This window comes from Eurytemora carolleeae, unplaced genomic scaffold (assembly GCF_000591075.1).
Source record: "Eurytemora carolleeae unplaced genomic scaffold, Eaff_2.0 scaffold706, whole genome shotgun sequence".
NCBI lineage: Eukaryota > Metazoa > Arthropoda > Copepoda > Calanoida > Temoridae > Eurytemora > Eurytemora carolleeae.
Genome location: NW_019396771.1, coordinates 109,867 through 135,979, shown reverse-complemented (window position 1 = coordinate 135,979; position 26,113 = coordinate 109,867). Strand labels below are relative to the sequence as shown.

General features: G+C 32.2%; 3 protein-coding genes across 5 annotated transcripts; 1 reads left to right on the top strand and 2 right to left on the bottom strand.

Moving 5' to 3' along the window:
- The first annotated feature begins 432 nt into the window (after nucleotides 1-432).
- On the top strand, nucleotides 433-3,999 carry LOC111708481 (venom allergen 5). Its single transcript, XM_023481869.1, has 6 exons — nucleotides 433-571; nucleotides 1,445-1,533; nucleotides 2,201-2,288; nucleotides 2,985-3,146; nucleotides 3,283-3,365; nucleotides 3,776-3,999. Exons 1-6 carry the CDS (start codon nucleotides 470-472, stop codon nucleotides 3,939-3,941), a joined length of 690 nt encoding a protein of 229 aa, XP_023337637.1. The 5' UTR covers nucleotides 433-469; the 3' UTR covers nucleotides 3,942-3,999.
- A 3,099-nt stretch (nucleotides 4,000-7,098) lies between these two features.
- LOC111708493 (uncharacterized) lies at nucleotides 7,099-10,412 on the bottom strand. 3 transcript variants are annotated; one of them, XR_002766680.1, is made up of 5 exons: nucleotides 10,335-10,412; nucleotides 9,971-10,003; nucleotides 8,893-8,989; nucleotides 8,284-8,341; nucleotides 7,099-7,361 (listed from the first exon to the last, which is right to left on the bottom strand). XR_002766680.1 is itself a non-coding variant. In XM_023481892.1 (5 exons), exons 1-5 carry the CDS (start codon nucleotides 10,397-10,399, stop codon nucleotides 7,269-7,271), a joined length of 330 nt encoding a protein of 109 aa, XP_023337660.1. In that variant the 5' UTR covers nucleotides 10,400-10,406; the 3' UTR covers nucleotides 7,099-7,268. The 3 variants fall into 3 exon arrangements, 1 of the variants encoding a protein (XP_023337660.1); XR_002766679.1 differs by having other exon boundaries at nucleotides 8,893-8,978; XM_023481892.1 differs by having other exon boundaries at nucleotides 8,893-8,978; nucleotides 9,971-9,998; nucleotides 10,335-10,406.
- A 423-nt stretch (nucleotides 10,413-10,835) lies between these two features.
- On the bottom strand, nucleotides 10,836-17,786 carry LOC111708497 (histone-lysine N-methyltransferase, H3 lysine-79 specific). The gene is made up of 14 exons (XM_023481895.1): nucleotides 17,713-17,786; nucleotides 17,055-17,093; nucleotides 16,613-16,698; nucleotides 16,068-16,109; nucleotides 14,888-14,978; nucleotides 14,556-14,658; nucleotides 14,159-14,259; nucleotides 13,754-13,816; nucleotides 13,494-13,550; nucleotides 12,813-12,873; nucleotides 12,036-12,087; nucleotides 11,761-11,835; nucleotides 10,931-11,040; nucleotides 10,836-10,874 (listed from the first exon to the last, which is right to left on the bottom strand). The coding sequence occupies exons 1-14, from the start codon at nucleotides 17,754-17,756 to the stop codon at nucleotides 10,836-10,838; spliced, it is 963 nt and encodes a 320-aa protein (XP_023337663.1). The 5' UTR covers nucleotides 17,757-17,786.
- Nucleotides 17,787-26,113: the final 8,327 nt, after the last annotated feature.

Here is a 26,113-nt window from a genome sequence, read left to right as displayed (position 1 = left end):
ACTAATATAGAAGACAACAATAATACATATATAAACATATATTTGAAAGGAATGAAACCCCTTGGTTGCTCTGCATGATATATACATATAAATATATACGTTATATGTTACAAGCATACTACGTATATATATATAGAATTATGAATTACAAGTTACACCTACTCATTTTCGATTTGTCTATCAACCTTTGTCTATACTTTTTGAATGCACCGATTCATAATCATACTCTTCCTTAATCTTTAATTTTGAATCGTTGGTTGATTTGAACCGAAAGGAAGTAGTTCAACGATATAACTCAAAGTCAATAAATTCAGTTCCTTTTAAGATAAGTGTTTCGGATTTCTTCATTTTTTTTTTTAAAAACTAGACATGCATCAATTACGGTGGTAATTATGCTTTACAGGTGTAGAAAAATATATCTAGCAATTGGCAAATACAGTTGAGATTAGGAATTGTTAAAGACTTAAGCATGATGAATATTATCCGTTTAACCCTTGCTTACTGCCTGATTTTCATAGCTTCCGGCTTTGATTACTGTATCATTAATCCTAATCATACAATGTGTATATATGTAAGTAGAATTTATGTAAGTAATGTGGGATTGACAAATGTTTATGTGACTCTCCATGTGTGTTCGATTCACAACAGTACTGTTTTAACATTTGACCATGATCAAAGGCTTATATCCTTATTAGTATTCAGAAACACTTGGAAATTTGGAGCATTATGTTTGCAGGCTGTTTTATATTTAAGAAACATTTATTTTGACTCTAGGAGTCGTAGAAATTAAAGGTATATATTGAAAACCCGCGTGGATTATATAAATTCGAAATATTTGAGAAATATATGTGACTATCATCTGTATTCAGGTTCCCTTCAGTTTTCCGACAATTTAAACATGATTTTAAAGTTAAAAATACTGAAGTCTCTTTCCTCGATGATGAGTCAAGGGTTAAAGGATACTGTTGTAAATTCTCTGTGTAATTAGAGTTTCGTTTGAAATTATGCTTCAAATTACAGTCCCTTTCATACCCAAATATTTGTTTAATTAGATAATCTTTCGGTTCAAGGATACCCAGATGCGGTCCAGCATGATTTCATGTATTGCCAGAAACCCGAATTTTTCCCATGTCAATTTTGTTCATTTTAAAATGTTGCTGGCCACTTATTTGAAATATAAAATATTTAATTTATGAATACTTAATTAATTATATAGCAGCTTATGGGATTGGGATGGGATTTAAACTTTTAAATCAAAGGATTTATTGAATCAAAAGATTTTGATTAAATTTTACCATAACAGTCCCGTAAACCGAGTTGCCTAAAATGTTTATTGGGCAAACCAAGTTTTCCTGGGTTTCACCTTCTTATGCTAAACTGCAGGCAAAGCTATAATATATGTAATTCGAATGACAACATTTGTATTTTATAAAACATTTTTCAGGAAGGAACCAATTTAAAGAACTGTGTTGAAACCTCGGCAAATAAATTTTTTCAACTGAATGAGGTTGGAAGAAAAAATATTTTGGAGAAGTAGGTTTACATTTATACCTGGGGGGGGGGGGGGACAAGCATCGACCTTTTGTGTTGATGGTATTTCTTTGATATATACATGGGTTGTCGACAGGAACGGAGACTTCAATGACGTCTTAAGGAATTTATTTCGTACAATCTTGTTTCAGTTAGTGATATTATCTTTTATACATGACCTACAAAATTCAGTATTTAGATCGTTAAATCAAAAAGTATTAGATCGTCATTGAAGTCTGGACCTTTGTGGTTAACCCTGTACCCCGCATCTGTTTAAGGCGCATAAAGATTTTTAAACTTTTAATATTGAAATCCGTTAAACAAATGAAAAATTCTTAACGGTATTTCTAATTAAAAGAGAAAAAGTAACCGAAAAATCATTCCGCTGATTTTTGGTTGCCATGCACTGTGTCATATATACTTATACTTGGGTACTCCGGGGGTAATATAGGCTAAAAATTCAATTTTTTTTTTTAATTCGAAAATATTTTTTCAAGTTTTTAAAATTCCACGGGCAACGCACTTCAGCTATAACGAAAGAAAACATAAGATAGAATTTATTTCCCAGGAAGAAAAATGAATTTTCTTGGATCCAAACCATAATAAATTTACTACTGAATTTTCTTGGATCCAAACCAAACCATAATAAATTGCTCACTTTTTTGCTCAGGATGAATAGCTTAAGACAAGCAGTTGCTAAGGGACCTGTGTTCACCAAAAGCCGTTGGATGCCTAGAGCCATAAATATGAAGAAACTTGTAAATTTTTTTACTAAATAGGGAGGAGGGACTGAAAGCGCAATTTTAAGTAACCTTCCTTTACCATTCACAAGAGTACCTTCAAAACCTGCGACTGATCAAGGATGACTTTTCGTTTTTTAAAATTATTTACGACTTTTTACACACCATCTAAAAGTTAAATGTTATATACACTGAGTTCTGTGTTTTCAATGATCAATTCCAAGCTTTAAAGAGTACCGTTGTGAATTGAGGTTGACCCTCTTTAAATGAAAGGTCACTTGAACTTAACAAAATTTATGGCGAATATTTTTTCGCTAAAAATAAGAAATTTTCGCGAAGCGATATACTCTTTTCGCTGGAAACCCTATTCACGGCCAGAAAATAAATTGGCTTAGAAAACAAAATTATAAAAATTCTTTTAGTATTCATTTAAAAAACATCTTGTATGTAGACAACACTTTTAAAACAAAAGATATTAAAATTTGTATTAGTTTATGAATTTTGTATGCAATTCTCAATTTTATTTAAAAAGATTTGCAAGAAATTTTTTAAAAAATTATAGTTCTTCCTAATACGATTATTGACTCGTTAAATTGACAATTAAATTTTTCTAAAGTTCAAATTTCTATGCAAATGCAATGAACCCTAAAAATTGCACTTTGGCAAACGTTTTGAATAAATGTAAAAGTAAAATTTTTCCATTATTTGATTTAGGTTTGGAATCAAGAATTGGAGAATATTGCACAGCGCTATGCAAACCAATGTGAACCCTATGGATATGAATATGACACTCACATGTTCATGGAGGCGTCCACATCAGTTGTATCAGCTGTTTTCTTCGGAGAACCAGATCCAGAGTGCTTAGATGAAAATGCGGTAAAAGATAGGGATGGGTATAGATGATATAGTTTTAACAATTCATTGTTTGGTTTATTGTGAAAAAGTCATCAAAATAATTACAGTTATATTCATGAAAATTATTCCATTCAAATTTAGATTTTTGTATTTTCAGGCTAATAATAACATGAACTTGATACAAAAGAAATATGATCATAACATTCAGATGATTGAAAAAATTTTCCGAAAATTTGATCCGTAAGTTTTTAAGAGTTGTTTAATTTATCAATGTTGTTCTAATTTTGAAAAGGCAATTTTGAACAAAAATTTGAATTGCCTACAGATGATTATATATATATAAGTATATAAGTGAAACCCATAAAAATGTTGAATAATGAGACGAGTGTTAAACTCAAATTATGATTTGTTTTAGCACATAGGACATGAAATACATCAACTGTGCACTCTGCAGTGTCCACAGTGTTCACTCTAAACGGATCCATTTTTACCCAACTTCAAGCTACTAGTAAATTAAGTAAACATAATGTGATAAAAAATGTCATCTTCCCAATCCAAATTTTTATGGGTCTAACTGTATATCAATATATTTCATTTATATCTAAAAAATCTCTAAAAAAAATACAAAATTTGTTGGTGAACTTTTCAAGTATCGCGAATGTGTCCCCCGCTGTTGTACAAATGTTGTGGGCTGAGACTGCTGAGGTTGGCTGTGGGTTATCTTATTATAAAAATGTAAGTTTTCTTTTTATACAGGGTGTTCCGCTGAACATGATAATTGATAGGGGATTAAAACATGTTTTTAATCATAGATGACAAATTGTTATCAAAAGAAAGTTGCACGACTCATAAAGAAATTAGAAAGAAGACAGACAGGTGTTTTAAGGTTCTATAGTTAGGTCAGATACTTTATATGCACTCCAATGTACTAGAGATGTCGTCTTCATAGAAATGGACACTCAAAATCCTCATATATGAGATATGACGTAACTGATTGTTGACAGAAATGAAGTTACAACATTGCTGGCTGGTAAGATATACATTTATATTTCCTTCCAAACATGCAAATATGATTTTGTTCCAAAGACTCAATTCCTTTGTGAGGGAAAAATATTAAATTTATATTTCAGGGACAAATTTTATTTTTTTTGGGGGGGGGGCAATTTTCAGTTAGGGGAAATTCTTAAAACTTTGTTTTAGGTGAAAATTTTGTTTTGGGGGGCTTTTTTTAGTTTGGGCAAATTTGTGTATGAGAAATCTTAAATATTTATTTTGAGGGAAAATATTTTATTTAAGGGCAATTACAAAGTATATGAAGGGGCTTTCCTTAATCAAAGCGCAAAACTTCTTAATTTTGGAGAAATTACCTTAAACATTTGGGGATAAAAAGAAATTAAATTTATGTGCAAATTAAAAATATTTAGTGGCATTCTTAAAAAGGGGGCAAATTTAAGTCTTTTGGGGCTATTTGAATAAGAATGTATGAGTGTAATTTTAAAAATCCAATTTGGGGCAACCATGAGAGTTTATTTTCAATTTTTGTTCATATTGATTGATTGATAAACTTGAGTAACATTGTAATTCATATTTTTAACTTCAGGGCGGATTAGATTATAGTTTATGAAGCAGCAAACTATAAGGAAGCTGCTGCCACTAACTGTAGTTAGTGTATTCTAGGTTGAATTAGCCGCTAGAAAACCTGTTTTTGAAGCAGCAAACTACAAGGAAGCTGCTGCCACTAATTGTTTTGTATTCTAAGTTGGATTAGTTGCTAGAATACCAGTTTATGAAGCAGCTAACTATAAGAAAACCGCTACCACTAACTGCAGTGTATTCTAGGTTGAATTAGTTGCTAGAAACCCAGTTTATGAAGCAGCAAACTATAAGGAAGTAGCTGTAACTAACTGTAGTGTATTCTAGGGCGGATAAGTTGCTAGAAAACCTGTTTTTGAAGCAGCAAACGTTATGGAAGTTGCTGCTACTAACTGTAGTGTATTCTAGGGCGAATAAGTTGCTAGAAAATCTATTTTTGAAGCAGCAAACTAAAAGAAAGCTGCTGCCACTTAATGTAGTGTATTCTAGGTTGAATTACTTGCTAGAAACCCAGTTTATGAAGCAGCAAACTATAAGGAAGCTGCTGCTACTAACTGCAGTGTATTCTTGGGTGGACAAGTTGCTAGAAAATCTGTTTTTGAAGCAGCAAACTATAAGGAAGCTGCTGCTACTAACTGCAGTGTATTCTTGGGTGGACAAGTTGCTAGAAAATCTGTTTTTGAAGCAGCAAACTACAAGGAAGCTGCTGCCACTGATTGTAGTGCATTCTAGTTTGGATTATTTGCTAGAAACCCAGTTTTTGAAGCAGCAAACTTTAAGGAAGTTGCTGCTTCTAACTGCAGTGTATTCTAGGGCAGTTAAGTTGCTAGACCTGTTTTTAAAGCAGTAAACTATAAGGAAGCTGCTGCCCTTAACTTTAGTGTATTCTAGGTTGGATAAGTTGCTAGAAAACCTGTTTATGAAGCAGCAAAGAAGCTACTGCCACTAACTGCAGTGTACTATAGGGTGAATTAACTGCTGGAAAACCAGTTTATTAAGCAGCAAACTATAAGCAAGCTGCTGCTTCTAACTGCAGTGTATTCTAGGGCGGGTAAGTTGCTAGAAAACCTGTTTATGAAGCAGCAAACTATAAGGAAGCTGCTGCGTCTAACTGTAGTGTATTCTAGGGTGCATTAGCTGCTGGAAAACCTGTTTATGAAGCAGCAAACTATAAGGAAGCTGCTGCCTCTAACTGTAGTGTATTCTAGGGCGGATAAGTTGCTAGAAAACCTGTTTATGAAGCAGCAAACTATAAGGAAGCTGCAGCCTCTAACTGCAGTGTATTATAGGGTAAATTAACTGCTGGAAAACCTGTTTTTGAAGCAGCAAACTATAAGAAAGCTGTTGCCGCTAACTGCAGTGTATTCTAGGGTGGAAAAGCTGATGGAAAACCTGTTTATGAAGCAGCAAACTATAAGGAAGCTGCTGCCTCTAACTGTAGTGTATTATAGGGCGGAAAAGTTGCTTGAAAACCTGTTTATGAAGCAGCAAACTATAAGGAAGCTGCTGCCTCTAACTGTAGTGTATTATAGGGTGGATAAGCTGCTGGAAAACCTGTTTTTGAAACAGTAAAGTATAAGGAAGCTGCTGCTACTAACTGTAGTGTATTATAGGGTGGATAAGCTGCTGGAAAACCTGTTTTTGAAACAGCAAAGTATAAGGAAGCTGCTGCTACTAACTGTAGTGTATTATAGGGTGGATAAGCTGATGGAAAACCTGTTTTTGAAAGAGCAAAGTATAAGGAAGCTGCTGCTACTAACTGTGGTGTATTATAGGGTGGATTAGTTGATGGAAAACCTGTTTTTGAAACAGCAAAGTATAAGGAAGCTGCTGTCACTAACTGTTCTGCTGGATAAGTTCCTGGTGCTACTGGAGGGAAAGACGAAGGACTTTGTGTTAAAAAGAATAATTAAATATTCAATTATTTTAAAAAGAAAAGATGACGTTTGTCACAGAATCTTTTTGCACAGTCTTTGTAGATAATATATATTGGCTCCATGTAAACCATTTTTTTCACATTTTCCCAAAATCAAAAAAAACTGCATAGGGCCTTTTTTTATAAAATGAATATCTTTCTAGAAATTACATAATCCTGATAAAAGTATTAGATTTAAAAATTGTCTTTAAACTTGAAATGCTATACATTTATATTTCCTTCCAAACATGCAAATATGTATTATATATATATTATATTATATATATATATATAAATATATATATATATATATATATATATACATGCAAATATGTATTTGATATACAAGCCTGTTTTTTATACAAATTGTGAAAAATCTTAGATTTTAATTTGAACTATTCGAAAATGTTATATATTTTCACTATTTAAAATCAATTTGAATACATATTGTGTAAAATCTTACATTTTATTTTTAACTATTCGAATATGTTATATAACTACACTATTTTAAATCAATTTGAATACATATTGTGTGAAATCTTGCATTTTAATTTAAACTATTCAAAAATGTCATTTTAAATCAATTTATACCCTACAGTGTGAAAAATGTCTTTAAAAATAATGATATTCTATCTTTAATGATTTAACTGGGAATCTATAAGAGATCTGTAAAGAGACTGTTTCCTAATTTTGTCCTGTTTCTCCGCCTCTAATTCTGCAGCAAGATTCTGAACAAGATAAAATTATTTTAAAACCGTTAGGATGATTTCAAATAACTCTCCATTAAAAAAAAAAGAGTGACAAGTCCGATTCACACCAAACTTTGTTTTTTCTTTCTATAAATCGATGATAAATTTATGTAGCAGAAACAAGCGGAAAATCAACAAAATCAACAAAATCAACACTCGAAAGAAATGGGGGGTATTGGGTACCTTTGTGAATCTAGCATGCAACTCTTTACTTAGGAAAGGGTCACATTTGCATTTCACAATCTATCTGTTGATTATGAAAACAAGAAACTTAGGAATAAGCTGAAAAAGAGGAAAATGGCGTCATTTGATATTATATAAATATATAAAGTTTTGTGTTTCAGTTTGCTTAAAATACTATTAGCAACTTTCCTATTATTAAAGGAATTGAGTCTTTGCCACAAACTCTGAATTTATAATCCCTATATCTTTGGAACCCAATGTCGTAAATCTTTGATATTTCAAACTTATATTTTTGATCCAACATAATTCATAGTTTGAAATATTTAAGGTCTACGACACTGGAATCCAAAGATATAGGATTTAGAAAAGCAGAGTTTGTGGCAAAGACTCAATTCCTTTAGCTTTTTCTGTTGCTCTAAAAGTCGCTAATTTATTTGTTCTCAAACTTTAACGGATTTTTTGTTTAAATTGGTAAATACGTCGACTGGGTCATGTGAACTCCTCTAATAATTTGGGCCCAATCGGTTCAGCCGTTTTGATGTTCTTTTGGATACAAATATGCAAATTATATAGATTATAACTGGTATACCTTCTCCCAAATATGCAAATTATATAGATTATAACTGGTATACCTTCTCCCAAATATGAAAATTATATAGATTATAACTGGTATACCTTCTCCCAAATATGCAAATTATATAGATTATAACAGGTATACCTTCTCCCAAATAAGTCGATCCTGTACCTCTATTCTCTTTTGTTCCAATTCCCTAGTTCTAAAACAAATTTGCCAATGTTCAGAATGGACAAGAAACACATGTCTGAACCCTGATTGAATCAAGCGCTAATAGACTTGGCATACAGAAGTGTATTTGCATATGTAACTACATGAAATACACTTAATTATTGCTTTAAAGTTTTCTTCATATTTCGGGGTTTCCCGTTTATCCCTTTACTTTAAACGACAAAAATTTGGTTCGCTAGTTGTCTCTGCTCTCAATATTTCGGGATTTCACTTTTGCATAGTATTTTCAAACGTCCAGTAACCTCTGATCCAATCAGAGTTCACTAACGTGCTTTACAGTGATCAAGACCAATGAAATAGCAAAGGAGGCAAGATCTATCTATCTGTCTGCCTAGTAAATTCTTAAAATTCAATTAGAGATCTTTATGTAAATTAGCGGCTAAGACTAATGGATGTCAATTTACTCATATCCAAACTATGGTGTGGAAGAGAAACCTAGAGGCCAAAAAATCGTTCGTAAAAGTTTATCATATATAAAAAATTGTTAAAATAACAACAATCTATATACGCATAAAAACCTACCTTTGCAATTGTTTGTGTTGAATCTGGTCCCTGAGAAATGACGAGGTGGCCAAGTTGACCTGTTTCCTAGTTTTCTCCAAGGTCTCCTGGGAGTAGCCTAGGGTTTCCATTCGCAATACTTTTGCGCAATTTTTGCGAAAGAAAGCGGAAATTTTTGCTTTTGTTGCGCTTCATTTTTGCGCGAAGAAATAGCACTTTGCACAAACTTCATTTCGCTTTTGCGTTATTCTGTTTTGCGGAATTTTGCGCAACTTATTCTCAGTAATAGGTTGAATAAAGGTATAAACTGTATTAATTATTTATCTATGAGATTGCACTCTTCCCATATAATTGCAATGCTTAAAAAAAATGATTACTTGCCTAAAACTCTATTTTGCAGCCTGGTGCATGATGGCACACTGCTTAAGATGTGAACGATCTCACATAAAAGTCGAGCAGTATTTTGCCAATTACTCATTTTAAACTAAGATAGAAACAGACGCGTAACATTTTTTAAATGTGTATGTCCAGGCCTACAAAAAAAGTATCAGTGAGTTGGCGAGGTAAAACCAAAGGCCAAGGCGTTGCGACACTTCAAATTCGAGACTGTATAAAAATTTGATGACTAAGTTTCAGTGTTGTCTTTATCTCAGTGGGAATAGCCCTTTGTATTTCAATTATATGCATTCGACCAGATATTTGATATATCACCACACAACGATCTGTAAAAACTATTAAAATTAAATTTTCAAAGTAATTTCTGCTTTATTTATTTTGTCCCTCAATTTGAAGATATTGTAACTAAATGTAATCAATTCAGAGTAGCATATCATAATTTATTTGTATGTACATTTTTAAATAATTGTTTGATTCTGAACTGAAACTGTTAATTTTGGTCCATTTGCAATAAAGTGTTTTGCGTTAAAATTTACGTTTTGCTCATAATTCCGGTTTTGCGCAAATTACGCAAAAACACCTGCTCATAAATGCGCAAAACTTATTGTGCTGCTTTATGCGCAAAAGTTCGCAAAAAAAATATTTGCGTGAAAATTAAGCAAATTTTGCGCAAAAAAATATGTTCATTTCGTGGAACCTCTACCTGGGAACTGTCCCGTGCCTGATCAGATCTCCACTTAATTATCAAAATTGATAAAAACGAGATATATTTCCATACTAAATGGAGTGCCCGGCGTTGCCCCGTTCCTATTTAATCTCGCCGTTTATCCACTCTTTATCATAATTTTAGCTAAAGTGCCCGGCGTTGCCTGTGCACTTTTTTAATTCGAGGGGAAACATTACTGAAAGTTGAAACTCTATAAGTCAATTTTTATCTGATTCGGAATAATTTTATTGCATAAAAAAGTAGGAAAGGACATTTTATGTCTTTCTACGACTATGAATGCGAACAGAGTTTTTTTACAACAAAAAAAAGTAAAATTCTAATTAATGTTGATGAGTTTAACCTGCTGATCAAGAAAGTAGAAGTTTGTTCTGTTTTCTTCTTGGAAATGTTTAGCTCTGATACCATCTATCTCTTCTCTGATAGAAATGATTAAAAATACATTAGAAGTTTCTAAATCATATTCTTTTAGAGACCCCGATCTTTTCCTCCGAGACTAACATGCTTATTCAGAGACTCTTAGCTTACCATCGAAGACCTATTTTTTCTTTAGAGACTCCAAGCTTTCCATCGGAGACCGTTGTTACATTTGAGACTATAAGCTTTCCAGTTTTTTAATCGGAGATTCTAATTTCTTCATCGAATACACCCATGTTTCATCGGAGACCCTAAGCTTTCCATCGGAGACCGCTGTTACATTTGAGACTATAAGCTTTCCATCGGAGACCGCTGTTACATTTGAGACTATAAGCTTTCCAGTTTTTTAATCGGAGATTCTAATTTCTTCATCGAATACACCCATGTTTCATCGCTTTTCATCATAGACTCTCATTTTTATCGGAGACTAACATGTATCTCCTCCAGAAGCCATTTCTGAGATAACCTGGACATTATATCACAAAAATGCATGGTCCAAAAATAAAATTGTAAAATGAAAACGTTTCTATTCCTAAAGCAAGCAATTTCTTCCTTTCTCCTCATCTCTTCTTCTCTTAAAAAATCTTTTTTCAGTTTTTCCAGTTCTCTCAGATTTTTTTGTGATTCCTTTCCTAAAATTAACAGAAACTTAACATAAATATGTTATCTAGAATGTAAAAGAAATAGTTACTCAGGAAAAATGGTTACCAAGAAAAATGGTAGTTACACATGAAAATTGTTACCTAAAAAGCATGGTAGTTACACAGGAAACATGATAACCCAGGAAACACGGTTACCCAGGAAACATGGTTATCAAAGAAACATGGTTATCTGGCAAACATGGTTATCCAGGAAACATGGAGATCCAGGAAACATGGATATCCAGGAAACATGGATATCCAGGAAACAACGTTACCCAGGAAACACGGTTATCCAGGAAACATGGATATCCAGGAAACATGGTTACACAGGAAACATGGTTACCCAGGAAACATAGCTACCCAGGAAACATGGTTATCCAGGAAACATGGTTACCCAGGAAACATGGTTACACAGGAAACATGGTTACAGGAAACACGGTTACCCAGGAACCATGGTTATGCAAGAAACAGGGTCACCCAGGAAACATGGTTACCCAGGAAACATGGTTACACAGGAAACATGGTTACACAGGAAACATGGTATCCAGGAAACACGGTTACCCAGGAACCATGGTTATGCAAGAAACAGGGTCACCCAGGAAACATGGTCAACCAGAAAACATAGTTAGAAAGGAAACATGGCTACCCAGGACACATGACTACCCAGGAAACATGACTACCCATTGAAACATGGTTACCCAGGAAACATACCTTGAGCCTGATGCAAATTCTGCATGAACATTTGTTCATGCTTTTTAGTCTCCATTTGATGTTGGAACTTCAACTCTTAACAAGTTTATGTAAATCTCTTGTTATAACCAAACATATATTCATTTTGAAAAATGTTAAATTCAAATTATGGACATATTTCATTTTAGAGGTTTTTTAAAAAAAGATAAAAATGTGTGTATTGATGAAGATTAGTGTTAAAAGGAAATATTCAAACTATTTTATGAATTATCTTTTATAGGTTGATTATATTGTACCTAGCTCTTTTCTCTTTTCTTCTTCTATCTTCTCTAGTTCTACCTCCTCTGCCTTAAATATTTCAAGTTTTTGCAAAAAATACCTTAATCATTGCAACCTGATGTCATTTTTCAATCTCTGAATTTTGTGAGGTCAACTAGTCTGAGTTTGAAATCTGAAAGGTTTACACCATCGGGGTGCAAAGAACCTGGGTTTTAAAAATTATAATTGGCGGAAAAGAACTCGGTCCCTTTATTATAACCAATAAACCCAGAAAACAACTTTTTTTATCGCCCTTCGTGGTCACATTATTTCCCTTGTTCATAGAAATTTCCGTCATCAAACAAAAAAAACCGTTAAGTTAAAAAGAAATGAATCCAACCACGTTCATTGTAGATGGAAATATATTTTCAAGAATTGTCGCAGAAAATAAAAAATTTGAGTTGATTCTTTAAAAACCGCGTTGGACAAAAAATGTTCGGGATTTTCTAGAAATAGTCAGCTGGGTAGGGTACACACTGTACGCTAGTGTACACTCCAGTTTTTCGGCAATTTAAACATCAATAGAGATAAACAAACAGTTCTCTTGCCGTCGATGATACAAAGTTTTAAAGAGTACCAATGGAGGGTAACTACTTGAATTATGCTTACTCCAGTCCCTTTAACGAACGAACAATTTCTGTAGGCTGTCATGGGTCGGGTTTCCAATCGTAATTTTCGTACGAAAATCGTGCAATAGTTGGGCAAAGGGTTTTCCCTTATCGAGTAAAAAAACACATGTAAATAAATATGCAAACCTTGAATTTGTTAAAGTCTTTCTTAGCTTGAGTATAAAACTGTACCCCTGCTGTCAAATCACTTTGAAAATGTAAAATATGAGATATTATTATTTTATTAAATTATTATTCTATATTTTGATATAATTAGAAGCCAATATTGTCAAAAAAAAACGATCGATTATGATGAATTTCTAATTTTTTTTTTTTAAATTCGTTTAAATATCGATCTATAAAACCAATTTTGTCTAACTATGATCAATCAAAAGCACAAAAAAATGCAGACTAAGTTTATTTTGAGATTGATATTATATAAATAATTTGTTGTAAAACTAATGCCGCCGACTATTTTGAGAATATCACTGTTTTATCTATTTTGAAATATAGGATGTCCCACGAAACATGACAGTTGGTAAATAGTTTAAAATGTCTTCTTCCATAATTTTTTAAGTTGTTTTACGCCAAAGACAATAATAACAATATTATATAGGAGTCATATTAAAGTAAAATTTAAGTTCAAAGTAAAATATATTAGAGCAAAAGATTTTTTAAAGAGAATAAACTGCAAGCAGCCTTTAATATTTAATACAGTGTATGGAAGACGACATTCAAAACTATTTACCAACTTTCATGTTTCGTGGGAAACCCTGTAGGTACAGTTAAAATCCCTTAAAGTTCTCATTTCACAATTTCTCAATTTTCCTAATTTTTTTATTTTTGGATTCTTTCCGCTTCCGTTCCTCATCTTCCGAAGCCATCCTAGCATTTAATTTCAAAAATATAAGAAAATTATAATAAAAACGAATACCCCAGCCCTGGACCTATTCACCCCTGCTTTTAAACACATTTTCAAAATCTATCCTTAAAATGTTAACCTTTTTTATTTACTTTTTTGCTTTATCGCTGAAACTAACCATTATCCTATTTTTTACCCCCTTCATAAAGTTGTTTAAAATACAAACCGTTTTACTTGATCTTTCTCGACTTTTTTTCTTTCATTTTCTGCTAGAATGGATTCGGCAAATCTAAACAATAAATTTGGTCAAAAATGTTCGTGGAACTTTCAGTTAAAATATTACTGATTTAATTGTTATTGAGAGTGAAGGAGACTTAAATGTTGTATTTTTTTTGTGCAATTTTTTCATCTTTCCTTTAATATTTTACATATTTGCACACAAATATTTTACATATTTGCACACAAATATTTTACATATTTGCACACAAATATTTTACATATTTGCACACAAATATTTGCGCGCAATTTTCCAACTTTATGCGCTTGCCTGCATAAAATTCGCGTAAAACTCTTCTCGATTCTCAATCTTAAGATAGCGATATTTGACTGAGTTGCAAAGAATAAAACTTACTCCTTGTTCTCCCTGAGTATCCTGTAGTTCTCCTCCTCCTTATCCTTCCCCTCCTCCCTCTTCTTCAGTTTCAGCTGGAAACCCCAGTCCTCAACCAATCCCTAAGCAACAACAATTACAATGCGGCTTATTACACTGTGAAATAGTCAAATGAACTTGATACCAAGCAAGTGTACCCAATTCCTTTAAAAATAAGTTTTTTAAACGATGTGGTAAAACTATTGCATTAGAACAACATCAAATTCACATATGATTGCTTATCGTCTTCCTATTCCATACAGTGGTAGCTGAAGGATGTATATTAAAGCTTAAAATAGAACAACAACCCCCCATAGGAATACGGTTCCTCGTTGTTAAATAATAGAATTTATGAAAAGTATTATCAAATCTGAAAAACCTTTTCTAACTTATCAATTCTAACTCTTCTTTCTTCTTCTGTTTCTTCTCTTTTCCTGAGTAGTTCTTCTGCTCTTTTTGCCTCCTCTTCATTCCGAGCAGATCTGAACAAAAATGGTTGACTTAAATAGACTGAAGACGTAATTTCAAGTGTTGAGTTCAGACTGATACGTAAGTCAACACAGCGCACACTTAAACTGTCAGCTGACTACAAGCGGGTTTCGGTAAGTTTACACACACAAATCTCCGTACTCGACGAACATGCAAAGGTTTTAAGGTGTCATTTTTATTTTTAGATTTATAATATTTGTTTTTAAAAGTTTATAAATTTACTTGATTCTCTCCACCTCTCTCTTTACAGACTCCCATGCTTCATCTCCTACAAGCCATGTGCGGGGTTTAGGGGGCGTCACTGGTCTTGGAGCTAGATAAAATAATATCAAAGGGACTAGTGGCGTAATTTCAAGTGACCCTCCATTTACAAAGGAGCATGCCCAATTCACAATGGTACCCTTTAAACCTTTGTCAACTCGTCAACAATTACAAACCTTTCTGAAGATAAACAATAATAAAGAAGTTCTCCTTGATCCGTCAAGGGATTTATAGTGTACGTGAATCAGTGATGTCACTCTACAAGTGGAACTTCACTTGAAATTTCAACTATTTGGTGGTCTCCAGTGGAGTCAAAATCTTACTACGAACTTCCGTGACTTGACTAATTATCTATTTTTGTGTATCATCCATACGGCAGGAGGCTGTGTTTAAATAATTTTTAAAAGATGATAAAGAAAAATATCTTTTCCATGATTCTTACAAGTTTCTCTTACCAGTAAAACTTAATGAAAAATAACATGCATTCTAACTTTACAATTATTCTATTGGGGACAAACTTATACCTTGCTTAAATTTGTTTAACTTTGAATATTTCTAACTTTGACTATTACAGGGTGTCCCAAAAAACATGGGAATTCAGTGACGAATTCGATATCGTCTTTTTAAATAATTCTTTGATTTAGTGTAGTGATACCAACTGAGAAAGCTTTAATTTGTAAGAGTTTCGTCTGCTATGTTTACATTTTGTTTGTTTATGTTTTGACTGCATACGGCTGTACTTTGTAAAACAAGAAAATTGCACTAAACAAACAGAGAAAACTTGTCCGTCTTCACTGTTCATCTTGCAGAGACATTATAGACACATCTTTACAGTCTTTTACCCTTTTCATAAAATAAACTCTAGCAGACATAATAATATTATGGCTTTTGAAATTAGGTATTACAATGCTAATTCATAGCAAAGACGATATACAATTCGTCACTGAATTCCCATGTTTTTTGGGACACCCTGTAGATGATTTATAGTTTTAAATATCAGTGTTCATTTTCTCAGTCTAAGGGGTTTCAGAGTTATGATCGGTATTCAATGTGAGGAATTTCCCCTGGAATATCCTTTATCAATCTAGCAAAAGTGAAGATGATAAATTTTATATTTTTTAATCTTCAATCATGTGTTTACCTAGGGTACAGGGTACTCTCTCCTTCCCGCGATATATATCACCTAAAAATATCAAATATATTGGAACTCAACATTTTTAAATATTTCAAATTCATTTTTAATAAATACTGGGTAGGGTTTCACTCAAATTCCGGTTTACGGTATACTACGGAAATTATCCGGATTTTTTTTCATTTGAATGAAACGGAATCTAAAGGGTTTTTTCCAGTTTTCACTTCGTTAACAGGAAAAAGTTCCATGGTTTCCATTACGTGAACCGGCAAATTTCAAGTTTTGTCTGGTATCCTGGAATTCCACCTTCTCCTCCTAATACTGACACTTTAACAGTGATTTATGAAACTTCTTCGATTAGTTTGATGTTTTAAAAATCAAATGTGCCTAATGCCTTGAATATATAAATATGCAGTAAAAAGTACATGTTTAATTTTAAGACAACGAAATATTTTCTGTGCACAGCTGTAGAGAACCCTACAGATAAATACTGTACAACTTGTTTTAGTTGCTAAAAAGTTGGTCCGGTACTAAGTTTTTATTAATCTGTGTACCTGTAGAATATAAGGTGTTCTTAACTTGTGAACTATCTACCCCTGTTCCTATTCTACTTCTCGTGCTCAATAACTCTAGGTGACCCCTGTATAAAAAATGTTATTAAAAAATAAGATATTTTCTTTGAAGAATAAAGGTTTGTGGCTCATGTGGCTCTGGTTTCTTTCAAAGTTTGATCATTGCTTTGATCGACGCTTTAAACTTTGTTTAATTAAGTAAAATTATAATAACCTTGTTTTAAAAGTGAAAGCAGGAATGATAAGTATGAATTACGAAATAAAAAAATACGATATTTTCTTCAGCTTTGTTTAGATTCGGATTTATAGAGTACCGTAGTGAATCGAGCACTGTAACTTTTTAAAGGGGTTGATAGCGTAATTTCAATATGTCAATGGCAGATTCACAACGGTACCATTAGAAGCTTCGTCTAATCTGTTTTACCTGTGTTGATTTTCTGTCGCAAGCCAGGATTTACAATCTCTAAAATGTGATTATGCAGCTTTTTTATTCCAATTTATGAAGGAAAAACGTGGAAATTTTTCAATAAATAAGCATGCTTTTCAAATACAAAGGAGAGGTTAAAAAAAAATTTAATTTCATATCATTTTTGTGAGTACACAGTGATCCAAATGTTACAAGCTTTCATACAAAAACAAATTGTGTTATTTAATTTCTAAAAGACTAAAACTGAAAACAATTTCTTTATGAGATCAACGGCATTGCGACACTTTAAAGCCGACCCAGTCTTCTAAATTTGTGAAATTTTTTATAGTTGTCTGGCTATATGTACATATGTATATTCAGACAACACATGTTCATATGTAAATTCAGACAACATATGTACATAAGTACGTATAAACTAGTTGGAGGAGTACCCGACGTTGCCTGTGGAATTTTAAAAAACTAATTTTAAAGAATTAAATCGATTTTGTGAAGAAAAAAAAACTAAATTTTAGCCTATGGTACCCCTCGGATACCCATGGGGTTCTTCATAAAATTTCAACCCATTCGATCCAGCCTTTTGGCCAGCTATAGCTAATAAAAATATATATTAATATTAATTTATATTTTTATGAACGAAGAGCTTTATGTAGATAACCTGTGGTGTGAGTGCGGTGGATTTACGAAACTATTTAAAAACATGTTTTTGCTCGTCTAAAATATAAATTAATAATATGGAAGATATGGTCAACAACGCACAAGAACAACAACAACAACGGCGTTTCTGGCGTCAAACCTTATAAAAATCCAACGTATGGACCCGCTACAACATGGCGTATTTTCCGGGAGAACATTTTTTATATTTTTGAAAAATTAAATTATCAGTGTAAAGTAAATATAATTTTCATAAAATCCTTTTATTTAAATGGTAAAACGAAATTTTATGAAATCATATTAGCATTACTGGAGAACTTTTTTTTATACTTTTAATAATTTTTTCCAAACCTAAAATGTACGTATTAAACTATTTTGCTCCTTTAATGTCTAGGTTATGTTAAAAAAAAAATAGAAATTATGATAATGATAATGATAAGGTACAATATTTTACAAAGACGTTTAATTTTTCAAAAATATAAAAAAATGTTCTCCCGGAAAATACGCCATGATGCTATACGTAGCGGGTCCATACGTTGGATTTCTATAAGGTTTGACGCCACAAGTTCACAACAACGAAATCCGATCGTTGAGTTAGAAATATCGATTATGAGTGAAATTGTGGTTCTGCTTTACAACTTTTACATACATCTAATAAAATCAGTTTCCGATAATAGAATTACAGCACGGAATGTTTGACAATTAAATTAGTTTGATAAATTTCATAAATCTAGATCTTAGATCTCAATTGAAAACAAAGCTTCTTTATGCAAGCATTGCTCTTATATAAATTGGAGCAGTTTTTTTTTCTGTGAAGGATTTTTTCTACACTTTTCATCGTAGTGAAAGACTTGGAATTCACGTCAGGTTAACATGTCTATAACCTACCCAACCCAACAGTATAGAAACAATTCAAAGCCATATAATGCAAGTTTGTTCAATTCAGCCATAGATTGATAATCATACAGATCTACTTCATTGAGTTTAAAAGTCAGTCGTGGGACCAGATTTCATGAACAGGTGAAGAAGTTAAACCATTTAGATTAAATTGAACCACTCCCTCTTGTTGAACCATGAAACTTTTAAATAATTTCAAATAATTTTGTTTTCTATATTATGCAAAATACTGAAAATAATAAAGATGTATATATACAAAATCTGTTAATTTATTTACCAATGAATTCAGCTGTATCATCGTAACTATGAGAAGTGGGGGAAATGTATACGAGAATTAAACAGCAAGGGAATATTGAAGGAGGGGAATATTGAAAGGGGGGAAATAAATGTTTGCGTCATCAGTGTCCTGAGGTCAAATTTTATTTTTATTCACGGCATTGATCCGACATGGACTGTATACTATATGCATTCAGTCGTACTGTCGAGTCTGGACTACCCGGAGTAGAGCTGACCCAGCACATATTATATAACAAACGTAGCCTGTCAAGATCACAGTGGCGGGAATTAGTTAAACCAGATATTGCTGGTTGAACTACTTTTGGTCACATGCAGAGTAGTAATTAAAGTATCTCTACCTATTTCAATTTCATCTCGATGTTAATTATTTCCATTCTCGTTTTACTCATTTCTAGTTTCAGTAACTTTTTCTAGTTTCAGCAACTATTTCTAGTTTCAGTAACTATTTCTAGTTTAAGTAACTATTTCTAGTTTCAGTAACCTTTTCTAGTTTCAGTAACTNGTAGAGTGTAGAGTGTAGAGTGTAGAGTGTAGAGTGTAGAATGTAGAGTGTAGAGTGTAGAGTGTAGAGTGTAGAGTGTAGAGTGTAGAGTATGCTATCTATAGCATTTTAATTAAACCCCGTAAATACAATTCAAAGTAAAGTTTGTAAAGTATATGAGTGCAAAGTGTATAAGTGTAAAGTGTATGAGTGTAAAGTGTATAAGTGAAAAGTGTATGAGTGTAAAGTGTATGAATGTAAAGTGTATGAGTGTAAAGTGTATGAGTGTAAAGTGTATGAGTGTAAAGTTTATAAGTGTAAAATGTATGAGCGTAAAGTGTATGAGTGTAAAGTGTATGAGTGTAAAGTGTCTAAGTGTAAAGTTTATAAGTGTAAAGTACATGAGTGTAAAGTTTATAAGTGTAAAGTGTATGAGTGTAAAGTTTAGACGTATCTTACAAGTTTTAACAACTTTTTCATTATTTGCACCCAAAGTTGTGAACGCAGGGTAAACTTTACCAAAACTTGATCTTAAACTTTTGAGAACATGTAAAATAAAACATTTGTAAAACAACAATTTTAATTAACCACCAAAACAAACACGGCATTTTAAGGGCAGATTAGATAAACGGTTGAAGGGAAAATTACTGCATTTTTTGAAGTCTTGTGAAAACTTTGCACTAACTTGCTCAATTTGAAAAGTTCTCTCATCTCTAGATTTGCCTCCACTCATATCCACACACTCGGGATCCTCGCTCGGATAGATCGTCTTCCTTTGGAACTTCAACATTTTAGAACATTTGTCTTAGCATTGAGAATTTTTTTTCACCGTTTTTCTCTAAATTGATGGTACGATGCAGGGATATCCAAAATGGATGAGACTGAAAAGACGACCTACAAATAGGACGATCTGTAGTTTTTTCCTATTTTATCTTTTTCAACTTGAAAATTGTGAGCTCATCGCATTTAATTTAATTTAATTTAAAGGGACTGTAAGCGTAATGTCAAGTGATCCCCCGTGCAAAGATGGCAATGCCCGATTCACAACAATGCCCTTATTGCCTAATAAAGCTTTAAATTTAAATTAATGTTTATAATTTTGAAAATTGATTTATTTCAATCGTGGTTTCTCTTCAAAAGTTACTTGCGCATTTCTACTGCAGAAAAACATATAAGAATTATCAGAAATAAACACTTTTTTAATAAAAATGTCTACCACATCATTACTCAGATAAAGGTTTCATGGGTACCATTGTTAATAGGGAATTGTCATAAAGGTTAACTTGAAATCACGCTAACAGTCACTTTAAAAGTAGTATATCATCATACAACGATATTTTTCTAACAGGTAACAGATTCACATCTTTTAATTTTACATATATATGTTTACTTTAAACCATTCTTTGTTCTGTTTCCAGTTTTAAAAGATGCAATTCTCGTTATTTTCCAATCCTGTTATTTAAAAATATTTTGGAAACTGTTTAAGGATGTATCGAGTTAAACTGAATCTCTAATCTCTAAGGCGGCATCATAGGATATTTTGTTAATCTCTCCTTTAACAAAACTTCAAATTTTAAAAAGACGACAATTACAAATCACGTTAAACTAAAGTAAATTTCACGTAAGTTAGTAATTTTATATGTTTTCTATCATAACTCCTCTTATTGAATAGCTATTGAGAAGAACAAAAGTTTTTAATTTCTAATATATATGACAGGATTAGGGTTTTGCAAAAAAAAAATCGAAAAAATGCAAAAGTTTTAGATCGCATTTCGCAAACAATTTCGCGAAATCACGCATTTTATTTTCGCGAAAAATAATCCGCGAAAACCATAATGCATAATATAATGCAACAATTAATTAAGCAAAATAACTTGTGGAATTCTCTGCTCTGATAGCTCAACATTGAAAGTTTTATAATATAATATTCATATTTTATCTTTCTTAACTTTAAATTTTAGTAAATGTTTGATGAAGAGAATTTGAATTCTCTATCTTTCTGAGTTTCTGTCCGTCTACGTACGTTCACCCAAATCCAGCTAGCCATGACAAGAGTGAATCTTTAAAATGGACCGTTTTTTCGCAAAATTTCCGTTTTTTCAGCATTCTTTTCGCAAAATTTTCGTATTATTTTTTTCGCAAAGTTTTCGCATTTCATGTATCGTTAAAATTTCGCATTTTTTGTCGAAATAGTAAGAAGCGAAATTTCTCGAAAATTTTCGCATTTTTCGCGAGCGAACGAAATGCCAAAAAAATGCGAAATTTTCGGCGTATTTTTTTTCGCGAAACGATTTTCAATTTTCGTTGGAAACATTAGATCGGATAAATTTGATTTTCTGATACTTGTGCATAAAATCATACTAGAAGAGCGACGAGGTAACAAATTTGTACTAGTAATGTCGCATAATTTTAACATCTGCTGCTGTCTAGTTTGCATTTTAAAAATTCATTGTGTCGAAATATTATGTCGAAAGCCTAGAATATGATAAGTATTATATATGGGTAAATAAGTTTTAAAATATTGTATTTTTTTCTACTTTTATAGTAAAGTATCTTTAATCTTATATTATGCATAGTGCAGTAAGTAGCGTAGAGATGCATTTATTTTAGTGCATTTTTGTGCATTAGATGACTTTATGCATTCTTGACATCAAGCAAGTATACGTTTTTGAGGTCTGTTTTAAAACATTAAAATCTTAATATTTGGAGTGGCTCATTTTAGTGACTCAGAAAGAATCTAAGATGTAACTACATTCAATTTTAAAATTGTTTTATAAGTTTGCTTTTATTGAATTATGCAAAATTTTTACCGAGACTAAAGCTTAACAGATTTTAACCAAAGCGGGTTTTCAAACGGTTTGTATCATCGTTTTGATAAATCTGTTTATATTAAACACTAAAAACTCTTAAAATTCGTTTTTTCTATTTATGCTTAACTGTCTTGTGTATCATACGGGACAATATTTCTTTTGGCCGGGATTTTTACTTTTTTCGTTTGATTAAGGTTTAAATTCAAGATTTCAATCACGAACGTATAAGTAAGTGAATAAAAATCTTGAATTTAAACCGAAAACATACAAAAAAGGAAAAATCACAACAAATAAATAATTTCTCAAATCAAATGATAACACAAGACAGAGAAGGAGAGAGAGAGAGAGAAGGAGAACTAAGAAAAGTTTGAATTAGAAAAGTTTGAAACGTAGCAAAGTATGAAAGTTTAGATCAACTTTGCCAAACTTTTAAACTCATACTGCAGGAGTAGAAAATAGTTTTATACTTTTCATCTAAACCAAGACAGCTGTATATCGCAGAAACATGTTCGTTGGAGACCCCAGATATTTACTGAGACCCCCAATCTGTTAATTTTAGACCCCAACATTTCATCGGAGACAACAGATTTTCATTGGAAACCACAAGATTTTCATTGGAAACCCCAAGATTTTCATTGGAGACCCCAAACATTTCTTTTTAGACCCCATTACAGACCCCCAGATTTTCAATGGACTCTCAAATAAAAAGCTTGGGCTCCCCAATGAAAGTTTGGACTCCACAATGAAAATCTGGGGATCTGCAATGAAAATTGGGGGTTTTTTAAACGAAAGGTTTGGAGTCTCCAATGGAAAATATTTGGGGTCTCTTATGAAAATGTCCGTCCTCCGATAAAAAGATGGGGTCTCCGATAAAAATCTGGGGCTCTCTGATGAGACAGTCATGGATGTGGGTTTCAGATGAAATGAGGTCTCCGATGTACTCCGATCATGATGATTTCTCCAATTAACTCAGAAACACGGTTATATTTGGTTTGGTTTAATTTTATCTAGTTATCTAGTTAATAATGGCTTGTCCATTAATCTAGATGGCTAAACTGATCTTAGATCTAGCCCAAATATGTTGTAAGGCTTGGGAAATCCATCAAAAGAGAAATCGCAACATGGCTTGTTTTATTATGTGCGATCGATCGAAGAAAAAAGTTATTTAACATTTAAAAACTATGGTTTTTTTGTGGGGAGAAAGTGGAGAATGAAATACATTTAAAAAAGAAAGTTATTTTGGCTAGTCAACAATTATATATATAGTGGTCTTTGTTAAAATTTCTTAGGAATTATTAAAATCCATTAAATATGATTAAAGATTAAAAACAACGTGAGTTAAACACTTCAGATTTATGTAAGTTGTTTATTTCTGTCCCCCCCCCCCCCCCCNGTTCGCGAAAAATGAAAGGGGGTATAGGCTTAATGCGATAAAAAAGCGCTTTTGATCGCTACTAATCTTACTTCTATCTGTTGCGTCTATAAGGAGAAAATTGTTAAAGACGTCTCATACCGAAGAACGTAGTGTCCATACAAATTGAGAAAATTGCAACATACGACTTAGACCGTAAAAAATCAATTTAATTTCAAACAAATCATTCAAATATTACAACCTATAGTCATCGATTATCTTACGCCACATTTATATATGGTTGATTTTTCAAAATATGTTTTAATTGTTATGATCTGAGGTTTGCATTTATTCCTGTTTCGGGGATTTTTGGTAATGAAGACGATATTTGCATATTTTCCAGGAATGTTCGAAAACAAGTTGTAAGCTAAATATTATTTTAAAAACAAAATCAAAACTAGTATGAAATATCAAATTTATACAAATGTGGCGAAAGATAATCGATGACTATAGGTTGTAATATCTGAATGATTTGTTTGAAATTAAATGGATTTTTTACGCTCTAAGTCGTATAATGCAATTTTCTCAAATTGTATGGACGCCATGTTATTCGGTATGAGACGTTTTTAACAATTTTCTCCTTATAGACGCAACAGATAGAAGTAAGATTAGTAGCGATAAAAAGCGCTTTTTATACATTAAGCCTATACCCTCTTTCATTTTTCGCGAACACTCCCTTTAAATTGACTTTAATCAATCACGGATTTGTACATATCTATATATACACTAGGCTTGATGGGCGCGAAACGCCCATCTTCTATTTCAATTGTAAACATTTTCTCTATGACATATTGTGAAACAAAAACAAAACTTTCCGCGATTTTTTTTATTTTGATCATTCATAAACCTTCCCTGGACCGATCGATTCAGCCGTTTTGGCATTTATTGAACACAAACAGACAGGCAGACAGACAACCAAAGTGTATATATAGATATACGCCCGCAAGATTATATTAGATAAATAATTGATGAATATTTAAGAAAAGTTTTCAAATAATAAGACTTTAAAGCTTTTGAAGACCCTCGATTCCCTGATTTTGGAAAAGTTTTACGATTCTTAAGAGTTTAAAACTTTTATAAAAGTTTTTTTTAAAGATGGAAGTTTTTAAAAAATATTTATGGTTCAATTGTTACCCTACTAACCGGAAAACCTATAAATATGTATGACTTTTGTATGTATATACGTATTTTTAGGTTTGGAATACGTAAAAATACGTATTTCCATACATATGACATACATGTTTTCGTAACCTTTTCCTTGGTAAAAATACGTGTTTTATATCCGTAAAAATATGTATATCACAAACGTAAAAATGTGTATGTAAAAAACCTAAAAAATCCAATGAATCAAGAATTTTTAGGTTTTCCCTATACGTAAATTTAGGTCTGGAAAATACTAATATTTCTTTTGGAATTTATAGGTTTTAGATATTCGTAAAGGAATTGAGTTTTTGTCACAAATTCCAATTTTATAATTCCAAAATCTCAACAACCAGATGATGTTTACCTTTCATATTTCAAACTTACATTGTTTGATCCACCAGAATTCATAGTTTGAAATATCTAGGGTCTACGACATTTGGTTTTAAAGAAATTGGGATTTAAAAATCCGAGTTTGTGACTCAATTCCTTTACGTATTTTTAAAGCATATTCCAGGTCTAACACCAGAATTTTGAGAAGATGAATATAATTTTGCATGCACATTGATCCTTCAAATCTATAGAACTAATTCCACAAATTTCTTAAATCCATTCATATAATATCAATTATTTTCAATCAATCAATCAATTATTTTCTTCTACACCAATCCACACCATCATTCCTTCATCTGTATCCATCCATGTCAACATTCATATATGAGTCTGCAGTATCTTCAACAATTACGTATTCAATATCTGTTATACTTCATTCACTATCCATTATACCTGTTCGAAGACTAGAATTTCTATTTTAGATAAAAAACGAGAATTTACTGACATTGATTCTAATGAAAACATCAATTTACTCCAAAATGATAGGAATTTTAAAACATTGTATTTTTACCAAAATGTTTGCATCACATTTCTTACATTACAATTCTCTTAAAAAATCATACAATTCTGTTTAAAAATTAGTAGACATGTTAGGAGTTCAGGGTATATTAGCCTACTTAGATATTAGATATTATTTCTCATGTTAAATTTACTTGATTTAGTTTTTCAGGCACACAGATGAGCTGGAATTAAAGTAAATGCAGATTAAACATTTCTTTTCAGGACCGAGGTAGAGTACCTCGGTCATCTGATTAGCATGGAGGGCATCAGCCTCAAACCTGCAAATGTGTCCAAGAGTTTTGAGTGCCCTCTGCCATAACAAGGAAGGATCCCTCATCATTTTTAGGATTTGCTGGTTATTACAGAGAGTTTTTGCCCGGGTTCTCACATCACAGCGAACTTAAATGAGGTGAAGAAATTCTGACCTGGTGTACAGAGATTATTAATAATTTTAATAATAATATAATGATATAAA